A 25,821-nucleotide genomic window follows, 5' to 3' on the forward strand; every position below is an offset into this window, starting at 1 on the left:
CGCCGGGGGAAACGCACCAAACGGAGCACGAGAGAGAGGAGAGTACCTGCCTCCTGTTCATTTATTATAGGGTTTCCAATTGTATTTATTTTAAGTTGTAGATAGAAATAGCTGTTTTGAATGGCTGGTCAAAAGTGTTTTTTATGATGATCAAAAGACACCAGTGGCTGTGCATCTTAATGTAATATTTTAATCCATACACAGATATACTGTGGGATTGAACATGCCAAGAATGGAGTGTGGACATTAACTTCCTCCTACACAGAGAGGCATTATACAACTTCACCCATAACAGTCTTTCATTTAACCTTATTGCATGTCAAAAGCTTGTTTTTTTTTTTATCTGTGAAACAGGTGGGGAACATTTTTTGTCAGTATTGTTTTTCGAAAGAAAAAACGTTTTTTTCTCAGTGCACTCCAAACACAAGGTACATGGTGTGCTAGTAAGTTATGTTACATTACCGTCATGCGCTAAACTGAATGCTTTTAGTCCCATTTAGAACACGGGGTACTGGTGCACTTCAGTGTAGTAGAGTATTACCACAACAAAAACTAATTGACATTGTTATTTCACCTTTTTTCACAGAAGAAAATAAGTAACTTGATCCTCCATCCATCCATTTTCCTCCGCTTATCCGGGGTCGGGTCACGGTGGCAAACAACTTGATCCTGGCAAAAACAATTTTTTTCACCAGGCAAAACTTGTTTTTCCTTCCTGTTGCACAGATGGAAATAAATGTTATGAACTTAGAACGATTATTCTGACAAAACCTTATTTTTCACCTGAAAAAAACCAAAACCAAAAAACAGACTTTCTCACTTGGCTCCCAGGGCATCCATAAATTAAACAGATATTAAGATGAATTTATTTCACTGTCTCTTAATCCCAGAACTGAACACGTGGTAATGCATCCTACTTTTTATTTTGTTTATTTTGTTTACTGCCTTGTTGTAGGTATGAATATTTATTCCCACCATTGCTAGTTGTGTTTTGTAATTTTATAATTTCATTAGGAACTGTAATACAATATCATTAACTTACATTCTTTTTATTTTCTCTGTTTGATATCATTTCTTTGTAGTCATTTGATAATTGTTTCCGCCAATCTACACACACACACACACACACACACACACACTGCCAGTGTCCTAGAATAGAAATGTTTTTCTCACAAGTCAGTCTTTCAGAAATGTCACACTGAGGCCAGATGAATCCTTCTGCTGCCAAAACTGACTCACTGATGGAGGCTGATGTAATATGTTGTGACAGACAGAACGAGAGAACGATCACACACTGCTACAGGATCAGTTCGTCATGTGGCTCAATACAGCACCACAAATATTACAACTGCTACTCCTGCAGCTAATTATAATATTGATCAATCGCAACATTTTTCAATTTTAAAGTTTGACAAGCTCTTCACTACGTCTGGGATTCTATATCTGTGCTCCATGATGCAGCAGTGAGCGCTGCTCTGTGAGCTGTATTGATAGTGGGGCTGATGAGGTTAAAGGTGCCCTGGGGGGGGGGGGGGGGGGGCACCAGATGTAAGATGATGGGGTCATTCAAATTAAAAAGGACGATCGCCTTGGAAGAATAAAAGTGCTCAGCACGGAAATCTGCCGGTGAGATTATGTGTGAAAAACATTAACGTTTATCTTCTGGGGATAATGAATATCAAAATTTACTGTAAAATCTTCATCTTGCAGTCTTAATGTTTATTAGTTGTTGTTGTTTGAATATATAGGCCTATTGTAAATGAAATTAAATCTTAACAAATAAAAAAACATGGTCAGACATCACCAACTTGTTCCGAACGGAAATGCCCCGCCCCTTCATTTATATTGTGCTTACATGGTGAGTTTTCATAAATAACCGAATCAAATTGCCTTAAAGGTGCTAATTTTGCGTCCCAACCAATGCAGGGTCCTGGAAGTGCAACGCCCACACTCCTGTTCCCCCTCAGGTTAACACGGTTAGCTCTGTCAGCCCGGTTGCTTTTGTTTGAGCCATTGGCACCGTTAGCTGCTAGCTGCCGGCTCAGCAGTCACCATGTTGTCATAGATATGCTCTGAATTTGGAATCTAGCACCTTTAAACTAATTGATAAACAGAAAAAAAAAATAATTTAACAAACAGAGAAAACATTTATAGATTTAGCATTCCTATCCTTTATTCTCTCCTCGCTTTTCCTTGTACGATCAGCCCTTGGATGTGAATGTGATAAAGATGCGTATCATCTGATATGTGTGTGTCAATCCTGTGACACGCTGTGACCTGGAACGTCTCTGTAGCTGCTGAGTCGCCGGTTTGATCTGCATTCGGATGTGTTCTTCCATACAAATCAAGAGTGGTGGCTTCCCCCACTGGGCATCAGTGTGTGTCACCGGGTGTCATGCACAGTGGCTGACAAACACTTTGTGGTGAGGCTGACAATTAAAACGGAGAATTGAGAGAAGGTCGTTGAGGTGTTACTTGTGTATTTGCAGAGGAAGTGCTTTGTAAATGTGGTCTTTTATGTCTACAGAGTTGCTGCAGCGGAGAATATGAATCAATCCCGTTTCCTAAATGGAACCGTAATGCAGCTGGAGGGCCGAGCGAGCAACGCATCGATCCACAGACTTCTTTCATATTCCGGCTGAGATTTGATTCCCTTTCTCTCCTCCCTATTGTGCTCATACACAATGCACTCGCACTCTCACTGATTGAAAACCGCTAAATGACACAAACGTGTTCCCTAAATTATCGTAACGTCTTGAAAAGTGTGATATACTAGAAGTGGAAGCAGGCCTCCGAGGATGATAAAGAAGAGAGGAATGGAACAGTGCCATAGAACAGAGTGTATCAGTGTTCACACAGATCATTACTGAACTCTGTGCCACTATCATAGTACTCTGATCTTATACAAGTTAATCGATGTGGCATGTGCATCAAAGATCGACAGTTTTTGACGACTTTTACCAAACCCCAAATAAAACAGAAATAAAGTCATGACAGTTGTGTCAATGGTGGAAGTCAGCAGCTAACTCTAACTAGTTACCTCATCACAACAATACAACTTGAAGCTCCACTAATTATATTTCTGCATTAACAATGGCTCAAATGACTATGTGAAAGGTGACGCTTACATTGACGTGATGTCAGGACAGGAAAACCATAACTAAGTTGCTACATGCTGAACAAGTTAATGTCAAGGTCAATCAAAAGGACCTGTAGTTTGTCAAGACACAAGTAAAAAGCAAGGAGCTGCAGCGCAAATCTAGCTTTCTTGATTGTGCTACTGTTAGAGCACTGCTGACCATGCAGAGTCCATTTCCCTTTTACTGCAGAGAAGCGTGACGTAGAGTTGTTCTCTTTTTGGATAACCAGGAGGAGAAATGAGAACGGGAATGAAAGGAGAAAGACGACAGGAGGAGGAGGACAATCAATGTTTGCAGGAAGGTGAAACCTGTGAACGTGTGGTCTGACTGTGACTCCGGCACACTGATGCAGCATCGACCCAGGCCCGTCTATTGACCAAACTGGCATGTCGGAAGGTTACAGTGGTGCTGACAGGGAGCACGCTGCCCCTGGTCCTGCTGCAAAGCCGTCAAACCTGAGTGTACGAACAGCACACATTCTAACACACCTGTCAAACTCAAGTTAAAGGCCAGTTAAAGGTCGGTTTACTCATGTAACAGGCATCCCGCTGTTGTATAACGTCGTCTGAGGCTCTGAAGGAGCTTTGTCAAGTCCGAGACAAGACAAATGAAAACTGAATTGGCGAATAACTTTAAGTGTTGTCTCAAAATAATAATGAAATTGAATGTGAAACATTTTCAAATTTGCAGACAATGTGCATCAACCCGTTCTCACTCCCAGACTACCAACGCTTGGTCAGTGCCCTCTGGCGTCTGATAGTGTCGCACCGAGGCACCCTTTAGTATCTGTATGAGACGCAGCAGGCTTTCAACTAACTCCACTGTAAACCCATCCTCATCATTAGTAGACGGTCAGAGGAAGTGACTTAGAATAAACAGTGAGGAAGTCAGTGTGGGTAGGATGGGTCAAACAAACACAGAACTTTCACCCAGGAAACTGATGTTCATGTCCCATGTTAAACCAAGTCACAGTTGACTAACGCCATTTATGTGATAAACGTTATTATTTTAAGTAACAAACTTAATTATTTTAACCACTAAACATAACTTTTTTCCTAAACCGAACCAAATAACCCTAAAAACAAAGTAAAGCGATGTAAAAAATTTATTTTCAAAAGACACTTTGCATGAAACAAGAGAAAACTGACATGTCGTCCCTGACACATCCAAAAGAGACACTAGAGGGGTACGTCGTAGAGCATCATAGGAAGGGAAGGGCCGCTGACTAAGCGTCGGTATTTGACGTGTTGGGAGTGAGAATGTAAAAAGGACAGGACACAAGTTTTCAAGTCTATCTTGAACCAATGGTCAGATGCCTATATGAAGACTGAAACAGTTTGTGCTTGCCGGCCGTGACAAGATCTTCCCAAAGTCTTTCTGAAGTTACTGAAGCTTCAACAGTCACACAGAAGTTTCTCTTTTCAGCATGAAATTTGGTGAACTCAGTTTGTACAACTCAATTCTGATTAAAACCTAGCGGTGTTGTGTTTACTGTACGTGCTTCATTTTAGTGACCTGTGAGTGTATGAAAGCTGAACACTGAGAACTGGTTAAAGCACATTGGTTCCTACCAAGGGCTGACCGGGACTGAGAAGTGAAGTCAACGTGTAAGTGCCTTAAACCTGCATTCTCTCTAGTGACCACCAGGGGGCGACTCCTCTGATTGCATAGAAGTCTATGAGAAAATGACTCTACTTCTCACTTGATTTATTACCTCAGTAAACATTGTAAACATGAGTTTATGGTCTCAATCTCTAGTTTCAAGTCTTCTTCAATACAGCATGATGCTCATTTAGTACATTATGGTCCATTTAGAGTCAAACAGACCATAAAGCAGGGTATGTTTTAGGGCGGGGCTACACGGTGATTGACAGGTCTCTACCACAACGTTGTCCGCTGAGGGAGATGTCCGTATTTCGTCTTAGAACTTTAACCCGTCCAGTGTTTTTTCAGTGTGTTTAATTGTAACTGTTTTCATTCGTCAGCGTTTAGTTGTACTTAGCTCCACCCTCTCGTGTTATTTCTCGTTACAAAAAACAAGATGGTGATGGGCAGAATGCTGAACTTGAGGCTTCAAAACGTCAGTCCACAAACCAATGGGTGACGTCACAACGTCTACGTCTACTTCTTATACAAAGTCTATGGTTCCTACGGGGCTGTCATGTGAGTTTAGTCATTAAAATGTGTGATTAACAGTTAAGATTTGGGTCTTTTCTAAAAATATTCAGGGCTTAAGCCCTCGATGATATATACACTCCTGAATGATGATTTAACTTCTTGAAATAAACACAAGTCATTAAATAAGAGTCTTCCTGATACTTCCTGTTTTACTTTTAATCATACAGCACTGGAGACAGCAGCATGCTGGGAGACAGCAGCTATTTTCTGCTCTTGTGAAGTCAAACAGGCCACAATTAATCAAAGAGACACACCGACGTCAGGAGGTGAAAGAGCAGGCTTCTATCTATTCTCATCTTATGGCTTCAGTTTGTATGGAGGTTGATGGAAAACAGAAAATTCACAGGTGAAGTCACAATTCACGAATGAAAGACAGAACTAAAAAGACACATGACAAAGTGAGTAATGGCCATAAAGCCTGTGGTTTCCTCTTCGATGTCCCATTCAGCAGCTCAACGGATAATTCCTCTCACCGCCATTGTATCGGAAATCCCTGATATCACAAAATCTATCAGCATCCCCCATTAGAGGGCTAATTTGGATAAAATGACCCTTTGAAAGGGATAGTTTGGGTGTTTTGATGCACTTCTCCATAGTCGGTGTATTACCTACAGTAGATGGCGGTTGGCACGCCGCCAGTTGGGTAAAAGCAGACAGGGCTACCAGCATGGGAGCAAAGCAATGTACTGCTGTAGCAGCAACATTTATTTTAGACACCTAAACAATCAATATTAGTTGAAGTATATGCTATATTTAGAATATTGTCACCAGTTTACCTTGCCATGAGACAGCTATAAAGTCTATGTTTAATGAGGGACTGAAGCCATTATCCACGCTCTCGCCAAAAGCCTCCAGTCTCCATTGAAAAAGACGGTAACTTTACCAAGCAGAACACAGGGGTTACTGTTCTACCGCTGCCTCAATCGGTTTAATAATTCAAAAAACTAACCCTGCGTGGTAAAATTCATGTTTTTTTCTATGTGGTCTGGTGGCTTTGGCGAGAGAGCTGATGGATACAACGCCTTTAGTTCCCCGTTGGAAAGGCTATCTCACAGCAAGGTAACCGGTACAAATATTCTAAACATAGAATATTAAACTGTGTTAATTTTTCTTTTAGGTGTCTACAATACGTCCACAGCAGTACATCGCTTTCCTCCCGAGCTGGTACTCCCGTCTGTTTCTCTAAATTCCATCTACTGTAGGTAATACACTGACTATGGAGAAATAGCTCATACAACCCCAATTCAAAACATCCAAACTGTCCCTTTAAGAAACAGGATGTTGAAAACCAAAGCAGGTAAAATGGAATAGGGACATAACCTGTGATACAGAAGCTTAACAGAAAATGAGGTAATCACAACCATGAATGTAGTGAACAGAACAGAAAGCAAAACATGTAAAAAAAACGTTAACTCAGCTGCAGTTTTATAGCTGTACAGGTTAAGTGTGAATGATGTGCTGTAGTGTATAAGTTACAAATAAACCAGCTCAGCCGAATCAGCTGCTGTGAAGTTTCCTGTGGGAGTCTTGATGACCTACAGCAGTGTGCAGTAATAACAGTTGAGTGTGTTGGTGGAATACCTGGTGACGACAGGGAGTCACACACATGCATAGAGTGGGAGGCTGCTGGGAGTGCAGGCAGTGTGTGTTTAAGCCATCCAAGTGCCTCAGCACAGACATCTCTGAGCTGTACCACTCCCTACAAGGAAACACCAGGGTCAGCACTCTCTCCGTCTTAATGCTGCGCGCGCACACACACACAGAGACACAAAGATATGGACATATTTGCACGCATGGAGCGGCTACTTCTACACATTCAGCAATAAATCAATGCATCTGTAAAAGAATAAACTCATTCAATGGGACACAACATGTAAATTACACAGCGAGTTGGTGTATTTTTGAATGAGGACTACAACAAAACAATTTATTTAGGTTTCGTTAACAAAATCTCTCAGTTAGGTTTAGTCAACATAACTACTATTTTACGTAACTGGCATTAGTTAAGTACAGAAGTTACGTAACAAAAGTAAGGTAAAATAAGTGTACATTGACTTGGTTTCACACAGGACACTAACCTAACAGCGGCCTCCTGGGTGAAAGACCTGTGTTTTTCTAACCATCCATCTACCCTGACCTCCTCACTTTTTTCGTTTTTTGTTCTACGTCAGTTGCACTGACTAATGAGTTTACAAATCAAATCAAAGAGATCAAAAAGATACGCAATTGGTGCCTGGATTATGTTCACTGCTTCAGCACAAAACAGGACTGTAACCCCAAAAACTGTGTCGCATGTGGTTAGATTTAGGCATGCCCAGGATACATGTATTAATGTTTAGATAAAACAACTGACAAATGTACATTTTATATAGATGGAACTTAATAATATTCCAGCTGGATAAACTGTATGATCCATATGAAGACGGATAATTAAACCTGCAACAACCTGAGCTGCAGCTGAAAACGAAAAAATAGAAAAAACATCAGCAACTACAGATTGGTTAGGACAAAAAAAACCTCCCTCCCAAACACAGAACAATAATCATGAACACAAGAAGTCCATCCCCCTGATTTCACCATTTCACTATTATCAATATGCTTCTAAAAAAATGGCAAAAGTTAAGTTTCAAAAAGTGTAAACAGAGATTTCAAATAAAATTGTTAACATTGCGGAAAAATAAATAAATATATATAGCGTATATATATATATGCTTGGCTGAGGAAAAGCTGACGTGTTGGTAAAAACAAAAGCAAACAGACGGACTAAAACATGACGTACATGAAGCATGCAACTTATTTGTCACTCACTGTGGCAGAATATAACCTTCCTCAAATTACCTACATGTATAATAGATCAAATGTCATATTTCAATCATGGTTTTTCAATGATTTGCGCTTCGACTGGAGCTCTTTAAATCACCTCATCTCATTGTGTTCTCTTCTTCTGCAGTGGTTTAAAGTAGCTCCACCAGCTGATATCTCCATCAACCAACTCCTAACATTGGCATAACAGTCTGATGATGCAAAAACAAATCATCATCAGGCAAACTCATACACCACTGGTCTACCATGCACCAGTGTTTGATTGAAAGAAACAACTGTTCACTTTCTAAGTTCAAATGAATATTAATAAAAAGGTGACTGAATAAATAGATACGTAAAATTGGATTAAATAAATCAAGGCACACAGTGCATCTTATTCTGCCTTTGCCTCTCACTCACAGCTTCACATCCACTTACAGCCCGAGTGCAAATGAATGCACGTATTATTTGGCATCTCAATAATACACACACACACTGTCCTGTATCTCAGTTTTGTATGTCACTTTAGATCAGACCACAACACTACATCTCATTCCACCCTCCATGAGTGTGTAAGTGAGAGATCAGCAGTATCACATTCTACATACATTTTACAGTGGCTCCATCACTGACACTGATCCCTCATCAGATCCTTTATCATGAGATAGAGTGAAGATTGGATAAGAGTCCAGAAAGCGGGAGGAGGACAAGGTGTCCTAAAGAAAGGACAGAAAGAGTAGGAACGCCCGGAGAAACATAGTCGCACTACTTGTTAGTTTATGTGATCAGACAGCCAAGTCAACCGTGAATAAAGCTGGGCTGAGGCTAACCTGGACTAACAAAAGTTTCAGTATCCCAAGATCAGGGCAGACACGTTTATGTAAGAGATAAATGCAACATGGTGCAACAATAGACTGTATATAAGAAGTGGACGTAGTCATCGTGACTTCACACTTTGGATTGTGTAATGCCATTTTTGAAGCCTCGAGTTCGGCGATTTTGCCTTGGATTAGGGCCGGCACCATGTTGTTTTTTCCGCAACCAATGAACTGAAGTTATGATATTTGGAATGCGGAGGAGTGACGTAGAGACATAAATAAAATAAAACAGGTTGTGGACAGGGTTGAGGCAGCACCAAACACAGAAAATAAAAGAAGTGAACCGTGATAAGTGGAACCAGGCACAGAGGGAGCTCTCCTAGACGAGGGCCTGGTGGTCATGTCTGTACCCTTAGCTGTGTTCAACACAAGGGCAATGAACTGCCTGATTTGAAGCCCCTCATGTTTTGTTATTTGACTTCTGTGCTAACGCACTGTCCACAACAAACACCATGTTCAAGCATATCAGATCAGAGCTCTAGAAAAAGCTGGAGGTCGTGGCTGGGGGGGGAAGATATCTTAGTTACCTTGCTTGATGGACAGACGATAAAGGATGGATGGACAAAGAGATGGATGGACCAGCCTTATGGATGGACAGGAGGACAGATGGAGGCATTGATGGATGGGCGGTCAGACAGACAATAATGGATGAACAGATGGATGGATGGATGGATAGAGGATAGAAGGATGGATGGACAGACAATAATGGATGGATGGACGGAAGGATTGATGTCGGATAGATGGATGGATGGGTGAATGGATAGATAAAAGGATGAATGGATGGATGGAAGGACACACAATAATAGATGGATGGGAGGATTGATGAACAGATGGATAAGAAGATAGTTGAAAGGACAGATGGACAGACAATAATGGATGGATGGATGGACGGACGGAGGATAGATGACGGATGGATGAATAGGTAAATGGACCAGCCTTTGTATGGATGGGTGGTGGATAAGAAGATAGATTAAAGGACAGATGGATGGACAGACAATAATGGATGGATGAACAGATGGATGGATGGATGGACCAGCCTTTTGGATGGATGGAGGACAGTCAAGGAGCTTCTAATGTGGCTGAGTATAGGTCCCACGCTGCATTTCGTTTGGAGGATTATCGTCTGAAACAACTCATCTCAAGAATCTATAAGGACATTCTCTCAATGTCATATCCTAAGACACGGCTGGGCTTTACTGTGTACACACACTCACACACACACACACACACACACACACACACACACACACACACACACAGCATGCAATGTGCGAATACCTCAGGGTTTGAGTGGCAGTTTCTGCAGCAGATCCACTGTAAGGGCGAGAGCTAATTCACCGCTGTGTTGATGGACAGATAAACAGAATAAACAGAGAGGAGGCACTAGCACTATGGATTTTTGTCAGTAAGCAGATACTGTTACGTATTGGAACGTTACTGTCTTCAATATGAAAAGAAGAGCTATGCCACAGTAGCATCAGATATGTATCACATTGTGTTGTATAAATTGAGAATGCCATTACAGAACACACCCGTGGCTGTTCTCTGTCCTGTAGAAGCAGCAGTCAGCAGATCTCAGTTCTAAACCTGCCCTCCACAATCCTCAAAACCTCATATCCATTCATGAGGCTTCTGACATTTAGGCTCTGCCAATATCTGCAGAGGAAGACATTCAAACTCACTTTGCAGTTCCTTTTGTCTAGAACGTTGTTCTGTCTCATCCAAGTCTCACGCTGTTGTTGCTAGACTTTAGACTTTAGGCTGAATTGGTACTGTTGTGATGTGGATATTCAGAACATTAATTGCAGTGAATATTGCTTTGTGGGTTAAGTGTTTGGCCTGAGCGGAGCGTTTCAGCATGGTGTTGATGGGCTCTGTTGTCCCATAATGCAACACCTCAACATAGGAATAGTGGTCCAATACATTGTTTGTGATGATAGGCCAGACTAAGTGATTTGAATGCCTAATCAAATGTTGGAAATACTAGGGAAGTACAATCTATTTCTCTTTTTACTGAACACAACTTGCCCTGGTCACATGAGTAGGGATGTTAATAATTAACCATGATTAAAGCTGAAGGGAGACTAGCTGGTCCACCTTAAGTGCGCCTGAACCGTCTGCCTGTCCTATCTCCCCAATCTGCTGCAGCGGTTCCGTTACAAGCAGTGTAACAATACACTCCGCTGCACTGCCTCAGATCTGACCTTGTAATTATACCGCTTATGGTAAATACCGCTTGTTCTGAACCCGAATCAGTGATTAAGAGTCAAAGAGCAACTTTTGCCTCCAGCCTCTGCCTGTCTGTCAAGGTCACTGTGTCGGTGTCGGTGTGTGTGTGTGTGTGTATGATATTATGCTTATGGGATATAGTGGTAACCTGCTGAGGAAGCCGAACAGAGGAGTGGAGAGGAAGAAAGAGAGAAGGAGAGAGAGACTACTGCAGTGCGTCTGAGCAGAGAGACAGAGAGAGAGAGTAACATCGTGACTATTGAAACCTGACTTTTCCTCCGTCTCCACCTTTCTCTCTCTCTCTTAATCAGTTTCCTCATTGGCGGCTGCCCACATTATTTTTGGAAAAGCGTGGAAAATGTCATCCTTTGAGCCTTCACCAAAAATACATTGTGCACCAAGGTACCAGAAATAGCAAGAAGTAGTAAAAGAAAGGAAGAAAATCGATTTGAATAAGTCGAGGATTTCAAACAACAACAGCTGTGCGGTCTAATCAACTGCAGACAGATAGTGGAACATATCACTTTTTTACCTCAAAATAGATATAACTGTAAATAAGGGCACATCTGCACTGCATTATGTAAGCCTGTGTGTGTGTGTGTGTGTGTGTGTGTGTGTGTGTGTGTGTGTGTGTGTGTGTGTGTGTGTGTGTGTGAGCACGTGCTGGATAACAGAGGGAGTGGCGTTGCAGAGGGTACTGTAACACGGCATCACCTCATCCATCTGGCCTCCGCTAATTAACACTGCTGCAGGAGACAAGTGTGCACACACACACACACACTCTGACTCTGAGAGCACGAGCAGCACAAGAAGCTGAGAGGAGGACAAAAGATCTAAAAAAAAAAAAAAAAAAGGAAGACACAGTAGGAAGATGCAACGCATGAGGAGAGAGGGAGGAAAGGAAGAAGGTGAAGAAAGGAGAAGTGACAAGGAGCTGTTTGAGACCGTGTCGCATTAACTCAATCAATCAATCAATTATCCAAAAGAACTACAGGGAGCCTGGTGTGATGTTAATCTTACTCTGATAATGTGGTCATTTTCGATCCCAACTCAAATACCGACGCTCGGTCAGTGGCCCTCGGCATCTGGTACCACCTGACTGAGGCACCTTTTAGCGTCTGTATAAGACACTTTCAACTAACTTCAATGTAAACCCATTCACCTCTTTAATAGATAGAAATTCCACAGCGGGCAGGTCAACGTTCACTCATTTTACTTAGTTTTGTTGCATAACTTGCGTACTTGACTAATGCCAGTTTTGTAACAAACATTACTTTAACCGCAGACTTTATATAAGAAGTGGACGTATTCGTTTTGACATCCCCCATTGGTTTGTGGACTGCCACTTTGAAGCCCTGAGTTTGTTTTTTTGGCCATTGCCATCTTGGATTTTTACAAGATGTGTGGCTTTGTGACCATAAATGGACTGCGGAGGAGAGACGTAACGACCTGTTAAATCACCAGGTAGCCACACTCTAAAGCATACTCCGCTTTATGGTCCATTTGAATAAACCTATGTTGGAAGTTTATTTGTGAGACTACACTATGCATGTAACCAGGGTACACTGACACTGACTAAGCGTCCGTGTTTGACGAGATGTGTTGGTTTTTCTGGTATGATGTTGTAGATGGTAACTCTTACACTGAGGATGGAAAACACTACTTTTGGGATTCAGAAGTGTTCTTACAGCCAGATGCTCAAGTTGACAGACAAATTAGTTACGTCCTTGAGTAAGATCTCTCCTTTAAGGCAGTCCTCAACCAGAAAAATTCTTAGTCAACTGACCCTCTTTCGACTTTCTTGTGTAATCGATTAGTCGATTTAATCGACTGATCTGTAAAACTGAGTTTCTCCACAAAGAATCACACAAAAGAACCACTTTTAACTCGTGTTTACCAGAGGTGTGCTCATACGCTTCTTGGAAATAAGTCAATTAGCAGGAAAAAGCTTAAAAACGAAATCTTTGTCCACTAGGACCAAAACAATCGATCAGTCGACAAATCGACTAAGAGGGGGCAGCCCTACTCTCCTTGCAGATACTTTTGTTATGATATAGGAGAGAGAGAAGCGACTACGCTGCGCATAACTCCAAAAATGGCTGCGTAGTCTCGTGAGTAACTACCCCACGTAAGACTTGGTGGAGGAGAGAGGAAAAAAGGAGGGGGGAGCAGGTATTCACATAAATTAATCATGTTATGAAATACTCCACAATGGAGGGGAGGTCGTGATTATTTAACAGGGAATAAAGCATAGTGGTCCGTAAAATACACATGACAAGGTAAATCGTACAGTTAAACTTAAACAAAACAAGGTGACAAACACACTATGACCTCTCTCTGCCCGGACAAAAGCCTCTTACTTGAGATCGCTTCGTAGCGGTTAGGGTGTTTCTTCAAATTTCTTTCTCTATTCGGGGACCGGAGCTCCACTGGTTCAGCGAGCTACGCAGCAAACAAATCTTCCGTATGACAGTGGGAAAAATTCTTTGGAAGTTAGGTGAAATTTCGGGATCTAAACACAGTCTGTTGTTTGACCAGCGAAGTTAGGACTGTCACCCAGGCTTTGTCTTTAAAGGCACCAACGTTGCTTCACCTCCTTTCATCAACCTGAGTCACACGGACAGCACAGAGTCAAGGTGAGCGCTGATTTACTGTATGTAGCCTTGGTGATGTCATGGCCGTGTCACAGGGACTTCCTGTGGCCCTCATCCATTGAGGGCCACAGTGTTTGGTTTCAACCAAATCTCACACATGGGTAAGATTTTGACGCCTGATGGGGTATGGCGTGGTTTAAAACCAGCCCAGGCTTTTGAAATCCCAGGTAGGCTCTCTTCCGTTGTTTAAGCAACATGGTGAAGTCACAACAGCCTACAACCAATAAAACTGTGTGTCTGCACTTTGGATCATTTGTAGTGATGAAAAGACCTCCGCGGTTATGCATACAGTAAATCATGGTAATATGAGATGGTATAAATCGTACTTATTGGCCTTTTGATTCTCTGCGGGCTTAATGAACACTTGCAGCGCAGTGTGTTGGGCGTCTGTATGTCATGATAAAGGCTGCTGGGGTGTTGGGTGAGACAGCAGGAGGCAGAGAGGAGGAGGAGGAGGAGGCAGGATGGTTGGGGAAAGACAAAGACGAGGTGACCCCCCCCCGAACACGGGGTCAGAGACGTGTTTTATTTTTGGTCTGTATGTGTATGTCGGTGTTGCTGCTGAAAATGTGTCAAGGTGGAAAAAAAAATGCGCTTGTGTGGGTGCCTCCTCGTACATGTAAAAAAAGTGTGTGTGGCATAAGCTGTAGTGTGTTTGTAGCTTGTGTGTGTGTGCGTGTGCAAAAAGGTGTCAAAGTGAGGAGGTGCATAATTGTATTATCTGCGTGTGTGTGTGTTTTCTGCCAGCACACAGGGGCAGCAGGTACGGTTCTTTGAGGTGGTGCGAGATGAGTCTGCAGGATTCTCTCCTGTTCTGCCTTTTTTTAATGAAATGGAGGAGGTGAGACGGGTCAATACACTGAGCTGCTTTAAATCCAAACTGCAGAATGGGCGTTACGTTTATGCGACAATGTAATGCCCTGCTAGTGTGGGTCCGAGGGACGACGTTATCAACAGTAACCGCCGTATATGCATGGTGCAGAGCGGCGGCGATTAGCTAGCTAGCAGGACACAAACACATCTCCCTTTTACGTCATGGGTATCAAATAAAGCAAATAGAAAAAAAGGTATCAAATGAAGTATTCTTTTTGTATCTGTATCACTTAAAGTGTATCAGTAAGTATTTGTTTAAACGCTATACATATAATTTTTATGAATGCTTATGTTTCTCCATCACTTTTTAGGGATGTCATTTGGTGAATACAATTTTATTGTAACGGTTGGGAATAAAATGTAAGACCCGAATTGTGAATTTCATTCATTTAGCTGTTTCCTTTCATTTGTCACCCTTCCGTATTTGTTGTGCAAAATTGGAAAGTTTTATTTAAAACAAGTCAATGTGGACTTTTTGTCTTACGTGGGACCCAAACAGCAACCTTCTGGGTGAAAGTTCTGTGTTTGTCTAACCCACCCATCCTCCATATGCAGACTTTGTCGCCCTTTATACTAATTGACCTCCGGAGCACTTGCGTCGAGTGTCTACTAGTGCCGCGGATGGGTTTACATTGGAGTTACGGACTCCGTCTGCGGAGTCATTAGCAGGAGAGGATGTTAAGGTCCAGTCGCAAAATAGTCGTGGGGCTGAGGGTTGTACTGTGATACAGTGAATGGTGAATGGACACATTTTTAAATATGGTTCCACTCATTCACTTGTTCAGAGAATTTATAGAACAAGAGCAATAATGCAATAAGAATATGGTGCAAAACTGTGTACATACAAGTATTGAAGTGGTACAGACTTCATGGACCAGTGGTTCCACTGTTGCTATTTGTGGATTTTCTGACCTTGAATTTTTTTTTTTTCAAGGCCCCCGTCCTGCTCTGGGCTCCTGAATCCCCTCAACTATTCAATGACTGTCAGCAGCCATATTGAGCATGAATTGTGTGTACTTCCTGAGTAAGACCAACTCAAAAAAACATTGAAGCTAAGCAGCAATCATCTGAAGCTTGAACAGGTCTCGATATGTGTTGTCCTGGAAATTTTAACAATCAGTATTTCATCGGGAAATATGCAGGACATCGGGGAGATAGTAAGGCACAAGACACACAGTCTTCTCAGGTTGCGTAGTGAATGCAGCATGTCAGCAGAGTAGCAGCTTCAGTCTGCAGTATCACAAAGGATGCGGTCGGGCACAGTACAGCTGTTTAGGTCACATGCTCAGGGCCTGATACGCAATCACTGTACTGTAGTTCCATGAGTGAAAAGGGAGGAAGAAAGTCTTAAAGCTTAAAAATACACTGCAGCCTGTGCAAACGGATTAAAATAGGATCTGATCTGTCAGACGCACGAGACAGAAGACTGATAAACACAGCTGGAGGGCCTCCTCTGTAGACAGGATGAAAGGCCTTTACGCATGATCAGTGGATGGGTAGTCTTGCACTGGTGTGAGCCATTGTCTTCCGATGGGGAGGCATAAAAGCTTGTGGCGGCTCTACCTTGGCTGTTGCACACTGACATTTTAAATTTACTGTGACAAACTTTTAACTGGTTATGAAACAGTTAAAGATTGTCTATTTCCACATAGTTATTCTTAATGCCTGTCAGCTGCACCACCGGGTCGGATTCTGGTGAAATCAGATGAATCATGCAGGTTCACCAAAAACTCTTTCAGCTCAGACTCCATCGGGGCCTCCGGCAGAGACCAGCCCACCACGGACAGACCCAGATCCGACTTTGCTGCCACCTTTGACCTGCAGTCGGAGCTCCGGGGGAAGGACGAGAGGTCAGTGCCTGTCAGAAGCATCTTCTCCTCAGGCCAGGGGCAGAGCTTCACCTCATCCCCACATTGCCTGTCCCCGCTGGGATCCAACACCGACACCACGCTGCTGGAGACCCAGGCCGTATTGTTGGAACCCTCTGGAGGGAAGCGAGGCACGTGAGAACCAGAACCAGGACTGAGTGAAGCAGAATGTTAGATACCTGCTGCAGTAAAATGAGAGGTTTTCCAAAGGGACTCTGGTGCTCGGAAACACTACCGCCAAAATCAACACAAAAAACAATTCCTTGTAGTAACTTTAAGCCTCACTGCTGTGCTCAAGTTAAAACAGTTGCGCTTTGACCCTGTTAATAGTGAGTGCAGTCCAGAATAAACGAGTAATATACTGTATATTACTCGTTTTACAACAGACAGCAGACAAAGCTCTGTTCATTTAAATGTGAAAGTACAGTAAAAATATGTTTTCCCTAAAATCATGGAATAATTGTGGAAAATAATTGTGATTATCATTTTGGGCATAATGGTGCAGCCCTCACCAGTGAGATGACAGCTGTCCCCAACGCAATGTTTGTCCAGCAGTGGCGAAGGCATGACCAACCCCACTCTGGCTCTGATTGGCTTACCCTGATATTCTTCCCCTAACCAATCGCACTCCTCATGCCTAAATCTAACCAACCCAACCAGCCAAGGCAACAGAAACTAGCCAATCAGAGTAGAGTGGGCCTTGTAGCTTTTAGCATTAGCTCAAACCCTTCTCGATAACTGGACTTTTTACCCAGCTTTCTGCCCTCGGACGGATAATTCCAGCGCTTTCTTTTGTTTTACAAATTTCCCGCCACTTTCAGTCTCCTTGGTGTGCAGTGGTAATCTAAACCTACATGTCATACTTCTGATCATGTGTGGACAGCATCAGAAAAAGAACCTCATTGATAGACAGCTTTGCTATGGGCATGACAGCTAGTGTCTAGCTGCCATGCTGCTAGCTGATCTAAACAGCTCCACACACAACTGCTGGATTTAATGAATGCAGAAATTTAAAGAAGAGCTGTAAGCGGTAAACCAGAATCCACAACCAAGCTTCAAAACATTTCTTCAGGAACCTCTTGGTACTACTGTGCCTGTAGTCGATGAAATAAAAACGTGTAAATAGCACGGATCAGCCACCCCCTTCATGGACACTAACTGTTTAACATACAGCCAGCTGCTGATTATCCCTTATTGACAGCACTCTGCCACTCTTATGAGGTATACCTGTGTGTGTGTGGCAGTATCATTGTGGTGAGTTCCAGTGTGCAGCAGTGTGTAAACGGCGAGATAGTGGATACTGTAGCCTGTGGGTCACCTTAGGGTGCCATCTATCCATCCGGCCAAATGGATCAATCGATAGAGGAACATTAATCTGTAGAAGCGCCCGCCTATAGCCCCGACAGGACAGGTCTGATTAGAATAAGAAATATGGAGCCACCCACCCCTAGCTAATGCTTGCACTCTGCCACAAGCACACACACACACACACACACACACCCCTCCTCCCGTCTCCAGTCTAGAGTGTCACTGTGCTGACCCAAACAGTCTTTGCTGGGCAGAGAGCAACAGAAGAACACTCTTACTGTCTCTGTCTCAACTACAGGCATAAACAATTGGGATGGACTGGGGCAAGTAAAATGCCACATCTGGCTAGTAAATCTTGCGAGTCCCTTTCCTGATCGGGCGAGTGGCAACAGAATATTAAACGCACCGTTTTTTCCAAAGACGACGATGGAAGAATTAGCTAACAAGAGGGCCAACTCGCTTCCTTCTCGCCTCTGTGGAGAGTTGCACATGCGCAGGACCAACTGGGCACCTCGCGAGAGAATGACGGCCGGTAAAGAAAAGTTTATCAGCTGAAGTGCAAACGAGCATTACAATTGTCCTGAAAGAGTGGTATTTGTACAGTTTCATTAGGTTTTTGGATGCAAAGCATCTGCTATAGCCTATAAGCTCACAATCCCTTTCAATCATCCTCCTGGTCTCAATTCCAGGGCGTCAAATACCAACGATTGGGAAGTAGCCCTTAGCGTCTTCACCCCAAATCCACAAGGGACCCTTTAGCGCCTGTACGAGACGCACCAGGGTTTAAAGTAACTCCAATGTAGACCCATCAGCATCATTACTAGACACTCAGAGCAACTGACGTAGTACAAAGAGCATCAAAGACTGCTACGGTTCTGGAGGGACGAGTGGTTGTTGGGTCAAACCAACGCAGGACTTTTACTCAGTGGACTGGCGTTCGCGTGAAACAAAAACGTGAGTTCATTTTACTGACCACGTTATGTCTCGTGATGTAATGTCATGTGACGCTACGTCAGAGTCATATGACGTTACATCTGTAGCTTAAGTAACCTAACAAACGTACTTATTTTAACCCAACTTATTTTTTCTAAACCTAACCGCGTAGTTTTGTTGCCTAAACCCAACCGCGACAGCTTTAACCAACGTTAACCATCATTACCTAACGTTAACCAACTCGATCACTTGATCACTCACTGTTAACGGGTCCATCTCCGGAGAGGAGGGGGGTTATCGTACCATTTTTGATATGCAAGAATGTTTGTTGCTTCGCATCTATGACACAATGTGTCCTTGTTCTGAGTCATTTGCTTCAATAAAGATTGAACATGACAATTAGCTTTACTCCTAGTTTTTATTTGATAACCGCAAAGAAATAAAAGAATTTGTATCGGGGGAAGAAAAAAAAATGGACTTTTGGGAAGTAGGTTTCTGACCGGGCAAGTGAAAAACACACTGAAGTTGAACCTTGCACTATGAGCTACTGTCTACAACCAGGTGTAAAGGCTCAACTCACACAACTGATGCCTTTGATTTGATACTAAATAGTGCAGTGTTTCATTAGATACATTCATTCTACTGTAATAGATTTATTACAGGGAGGCAATTAAGACTTAAACTCCAAGACCACCAAGACAAAACTCACCCTTACCAACATCAGTAAAAGCACTGCCTCAGTGTTGTTGCAGACTTTAAGTCAAATTAATTGAATAAAGAATAAAAAATAGGTTCTAACATGTGTTGTCTTTGGTCTAAATGAGGATCCGAGTGCATCCTAAGAGGGAGCGAGGACACGCTGTAGAAAACCAGCGAATTAAAAACATTATTGTGTAAGAATTATGAACACTTCTTGCATTAAAAGGTTGTGAACACTGCTGCGCCATGTAGAGTAGTTTGAGACTTTATAATCGTGCATGAACACACCTCACGCCACAGTGTAGACAAATGTTTTCAACCTTTGGGGAATATTGTGGTGGTACGTGCCAGCTGTTGATGTTGCTGGGTCAGCGCACTGATTAGCAGTACGTAGCTAGCGGAGCAGGAGGAACACTGATTGTGTCTGAAGACATGGAACCAACAGTTAAAATGACATGTGACATCTCCCTTAAACCCAGATCCGAACCACCTGGTTCCCGTGCCCTTCAGACCCAACCCGACTGTGTCTTTGGTAAAACACCCTCAACCTGGTCCAGGTCACTAAAAGAAAAAAGTAATAAATAATGTTCACAACAAAAATAAACAATGTAAAAAAGAAAGAAATAGTTAAAATGGAGAATTGGACTACTGTCATTCTCTCCAAAAGGTTTTACTCAGGCAACACCGTCAGTATCAGGAGTGATGGTGAGGCTATTAATAAAGTCGAGAAGGGGATTCCAGGTTCTTTGAAAGGCTTTAAGGGATAATTTTATTGAGAATAATATTTTTTCTAGCTTTATTCATTCCAAGATTTTCAGCCAGAGGGGAGGCATGCTTCCATTCAAGAAGAATGGCACGCTTGGCCAACAGAGCAGTGAAAGGTGATGACATGCTGGGTTGCAGTGGGCATATTCAAAGGTTGAGGGGAGACCGAACAGCGCTGTTACAAAGGTTGGGGTTAATAGGTGTGTTGAGGGTATGGACAAGTTTAAAATACACTGGACAAAAAGTCTGTCAGGCGAGGGCATTTCCAGAACCTTTGCAATTGGTCAGCTGGAGATTGCCGACATCTTTTACAGGCGTTACTTCCATCAAAAAAAACAACCGTGCTAATTTAGCGTTGGTGAAATAGAAGCAGTATGTTACTCCACTGGTCATTTGAAAAGGCAACTACCAGCACATGCTCCCAGGAGCCTTTATGGCCAGGGTTCTCAACCAGTTTCGTGTCAAAGACCCTTAAATTTATTCACTTTAGGTCACGGACCCCCATTTGATTTGGCTTCAGGGACCTCTACCTGAAGAGGTTTTGGTTGTTCGATCTGTCAACTACAGTTGTGGAGGAAGTGAAGCCTACGATCAGAGCCTCTCTTATGACTCTTTTCTGAGCTCACTTCTATAGGGAAATAAATAATGGAAAATAAATTATTCCCCACTGGAAATTCCTTAGGTACCCCTGATGGAGAACTCAATTAAACTGCAGATTGTTGATTTGAACCGCTTTTGATCGAAGTTAAGGGTAAGGAATTAGTCAATTTTGGATTCGGGGTGGGAGTTTGGGGAAGTGGGGGAGATGCTTTGTGTATAAAGAGCCTGATTTGAAAGAATCAAAGAGATGGATATTAGGCAAATCATATTTAGCTGAAAGGGATGAAAAGAGGGGGGGGGGGGGGGGCATCTTAATATAAATCATTAAAAGTTGCAAAAGGCTTAACGGGATGGGGAGAATAAGTGAATGTTTAGGATTAGTGTGCGTTTCTAAACTGAGGCCAAATCTTGATAGTGTTAGCGACGACTGGGTTGTTAGAGATTTTGGAGGAAGTTGACAGTGTAGCTTAGTTTTACCCCCAAATTAAAAAAGTAAGTGTTGAGTGTTGGGCAAAGTAAGAGTTGGGAAGCCAACAAGATAATAATCACAATGCTATGCTGTCACTTCAAAGAAATGGTGTCAACTTGGAGAGATAGCCCAGATAACTTGCCACCCTCCCAACAAAAATGAACAAAATACACAAAACACAAACCATCAATTCATTTTCATCAAAGGAATCTGGCTGTATTTGCTCAGTGTGGCTGGTAAACATCTTTCCCAAAACTCGAAACACTTATAACCCAGAACAGAACTCTGTGCAGACACATCATCACGCTCTTTAAGAGTATGGTAGTGGAGGAAGGTTGGGGGTTTGCATCTCTTGTCACAACAAGAACATAATGCAATGACCCTCCCTGAACAGATTTAGGAAGCTCACCCTTTTGCAAGCTTTTGCTTTATTTCACCCATTACTGACCGCTAGCTCGCCAGGCTAATGCAACACATTGGCTAAGCCGTCCCTCATGCAATGGTTTCAGATTGTCTTCATCTTCAGGCTGCTTTTGTGGATTTGGACCTAGTCGTGGTTAAACGGTGTGTAATAGTGATACTCGTTAGCTGGAGAGGTTGGACAGAGATATACATTTCTACATAAAAACCTGTGGGGCTAACATTAGCAGAGTACGTTAACACATTATTACCATCATCTTGCACTAGCACTCTATGCTACGCTAGCTACTGCAGGTATACTGAATGTCTACACATGCCCTTCTTTTGCATGATGTCTTGGATATCACTTAAATTAGATAATGTTTCTTCAGGGAGTGCAGTTAGCGACCGTGTGGGCTCCATGGTCGCTCTGACAGCTTGACGGAAAAGCAGCGGAGGCGGAGCTTAGCGAAGGGTCAATTTCCTTATGAAGTTACACTTCAAAAATAATCCAACCTGAACTTGAGCCGATCCCAAAGCTTTACGCAAAAATCAGCCCAGGTTGTGTGTCGGACCCGTCAGGTCAAGTTGCTGAACTCTACCACATACACTGTTCTGTCACTGGAAAAACTCACCAAATGTGGATCGAAAATAGTCCCCAATATATGCACCATTTCCTCCTGTTGGAGAAACGTTTGATTAAAAAAAAAAACTGCAGTGTCCAGCTGTTTTAGGAAAGTACTTTTAATGAAATATGTATTTATGTATATGTAAATACTTCTGTTTAATTCAGCAGTGCTTATTTTAAGATCTTTAGTCTGTAGTTGGTAGTGCTTTTAAAGCATTTACAGGGTTCTGATGTTATTTATGCTGACTAGTTTATTCCTGTCATTCTCTCCATTTGCTGTGTTCTCACTTGGCTTTTTGATTTTACTGTAGTTTGCTTTATATCTTGCCAAAATACGGATGTAATCAATCCCATTGTTGAAGTTGCCTGCCAAGGTGTTTAGATGATTTATACATTATAATTAAGATGCAGGTGTACGCGGTGCACACTTTGCTATCTGTATGTTGGCAGTGTTTACTGTTAGGTGACCTTGCCACACGTTAGCTTTAGCTGAATCGATGCCTCTAGAGCTGTGTTACAGTAATGACTACCAGATAAATAGTGCATGATTGACGATGTGTTTCTCCAGCTGTGTGTGGACGGAGAGGCTGCCGTAGTGTTTGATTGGTTTATCAGCGACAGATCCGCAGCTGCCTCTGCACTCCCCCGCCGACGCCCAGCACTGAATCTAATACCGCTCCAGTCCCAGGACAAATCCATCAATCTAACACACACACACACACCATGAGCTCCATCTGAGTAACATTTCAAGCAGCAGTGTCACTGCTAAATTACGTTGAAAAATCCAAGTCTCTCTATATATTTTTGTCCGTCTGTCTATCCCTGATTCTCAAACACCCACCCACAGAGTCCCTGTCAATATCAATAAAGTCAGGTCTTTAGCTTCTTGTCACCAACACATTCACCCCCACATATGTTGTAACACAGTGATGCTGCTTATAGAGCACATCATTATGAACAGCCTTGTTAAGAAGCATAGACACACACAAGTAAAATAAATATGCATTTTACAACCAAACAAGGTATTAGGCGGCATTCATTTCTAAACCCAAATGAGGAAATTCAACTGACACAAGCAAATGAAACTTTATTTAACAACTCTTACACCTGGACATTTCTGCTGCACAAAGTACTAGTGAGTGGACCTGACCAATGTCCTTCGGCAAGGACACATTTTTCAATGCGTGCAATGATGCAACTTAATTTAACTTTGAATTGGACTAATATTTAAGCAAGTAGTCTCATATTTTGTAAAATAAAGCTGAGTTATCCTCGGGTTGTGATTAGACTAACTAAGCACAAACAGAGACATTTTCAAACAGAAATGTATCAAGACTATAAAAAGTCTGCAGTCGTGTCAGCAGCTCTGTGAGGCTGTGCAGCAGTGCTTTGAGCTGTGTGCTGACAGCTAAATGCTATGCTATCTGCATGCAAACATGTTTATGATAAAAGAATGAATATGCCAATGTCCGAATGTTCACCACCTTGGTAACATGTTAGCATGCAAACCATATAATTAGAATAGGCGTAGAACGGACATTCCCATTTAAATTAACATAAAAGGACGGTCAGAGCGGCGGCCATTGTTATGTGTACCGTTGCCATTGCGACCGCTGTAGCGGGCTAACTTCTGTATAAACTAAGCAGACTTAGGGCGAGTTGCGGACTCACTGGAGTGAGGTTTTGCAGTAACGACTGAAACGAGTAGTGGAGCGTTAACGTTACGAAGCGTATAAAGCCAGAGTAGATTTCTTTATTTTTTTCTCTTTGTATCAGTCTAGTGACCACGGAAAAAAACAGATCAATGTCCGTTCTACTCCTATTCTATTTCTATGATGCTAACATTTGTTATTTAGCACTAATCACAAAGTACAGCTGAGATCGATCGGCATGCCATCAGTTTTGTTGGATTTTGAACTGATGAGTCAGAGAGTCACAAAAGTCATTATGAATCATCCTAAAGGGAAGTTAAATGTGTGTGCCTAGTCGCAGAGCTCTTTACGGAGTTGTCGTTGAGATATTTCAGTGTGCAATTGACCATCACTAGAAAACCATTTTGTTTTCAGAAGCAGTTTTTTTTTAACCAACAACCACTGGGCACACTTACTGCATGTAGCGAGACCTGTCTCCCCAAGACCTCTTGGTTCCTAGCAACCAAGACCCAACACAGGACCTGAGTCAGGCCAGGTCCAAATTACTGTTAATTTGCAGCGGGTCTTGCTTCCATGAGTCAGTATGGTAATATATGATAATGTGCGATTAGCTTGCTAGCTAACGAGACACGGGGAGTTTGTAAGTCGGATTTGAATTAGCTGGAAGTCAAATTCTTTTTTCACAGGCAAGCAGTTTCTCCCTGTTTCCAATCTTTATGCTAAGCTAGGCTAAATACATCCAAGACATCTCAGTACTGGACGCACATAGATGAAACCAGTTTTATCATCTGACTAGGATGAAGGTGAGGCAATTAAAACAATTTGTTTAGGGTTTATGTGGGGTTATAGCTTTAAGTTTGTACTCACACTTTAAAGGTTAGAACTTAGTATTCAATACAACGGTCGCCATCAGCGCACAAAGAGGCAGGACCTTTTGGCTACATACAAGAAAACCCAAATTTGCAGTTGCCTCTTTGAAGCAAGTATAAACCCTCTACAGTCCCTCTCTCAACACAACACCACACTGTCACCATGTCAAACACGGATAAATGCACAAAGTTGAACTATATGTTGCAACTCAACCAATCAGTCACAAATAGCTGAACACGGCAAACTTTGACAATAATGAAAACCACACATACAGCAAACTCTTAGTGTATCCACAGCAGCCCACTGGAACATCATGTAATCAAATAACAGTGTGTGTGTGTGTGTGTGTGTGTGTGTCCCCAGCAGCACCCAGAGGCCCCGAGCCCTGCCGCTACCCCTGCTGATGCTGCCTTGCTCCAGAGCACAGCAGCAAGGTGGTGGAAAAAGAGGAGGAGGTTGGACTCTACCTTAACCTCGTTCCAGCAGAAACAGATGTTAGTAGAGGTGCTCAGGATATCCGTAATGAAGGAGGACATTCCGAGACGCATGGTGACGGATGACAAGAACTCCGTAGAGATGTACAGATAAAAATAAAAAAAGAATAGGGATAGAGAAAGATGCAGGAGCTGTTTACAGAGAGGAGACCAAGCAAGACTGAGGAGGGAGAGAGAGAGAGAGGGAGAGAGAGAAAGAGCGAGAGGCTGGGAGGGAGGACAGAGGGGAGAGATGGAGGGAGAGAGGGAGGAGGATGGCTGCGCTGCTGCTGCTGCATGCAAGACCTCTGTGTGTGTGTGTGTGTGTGTGTGTGTGTGTGTGTGTGTGTGTGTGTGTGTGTGTGTGTACCTGCGCAAGTGCGCAAGTGTGTGTGTGTGCATC

General features: G+C 42.6%; 1 protein-coding gene across 1 annotated transcript in view; it reads right to left on the minus strand.

The window, feature by feature from the left end:
• Positions 1-25,590, minus strand: part of LOC116400751 (tight junction protein ZO-2-like) — a 102,369-nt gene extending 76,779 nt beyond the window's left edge. Inside the window, exon 1 of the mRNA XM_031878763.1 lies at positions 25,413-25,590. Within this exon, the coding sequence (XP_031734623.1) occupies positions 25,413-25,493 (81 nt within the window). The 5' untranslated portion in view covers positions 25,494-25,590. The remainder of the gene's footprint in view (positions 1-25,412) is intronic.
• Positions 25,591-25,821: the final 231 nt, after the last annotated feature.

Source organism: Anarrhichthys ocellatus, unplaced genomic scaffold (assembly GCF_004355925.1).
Source record: "Anarrhichthys ocellatus isolate YVR2014 unplaced genomic scaffold, GSC_Weel_1.0 scaffold198, whole genome shotgun sequence".
NCBI classification, from domain to species: Eukaryota; Metazoa; Chordata; class Actinopteri; order Perciformes; family Anarhichadidae; genus Anarrhichthys; species Anarrhichthys ocellatus.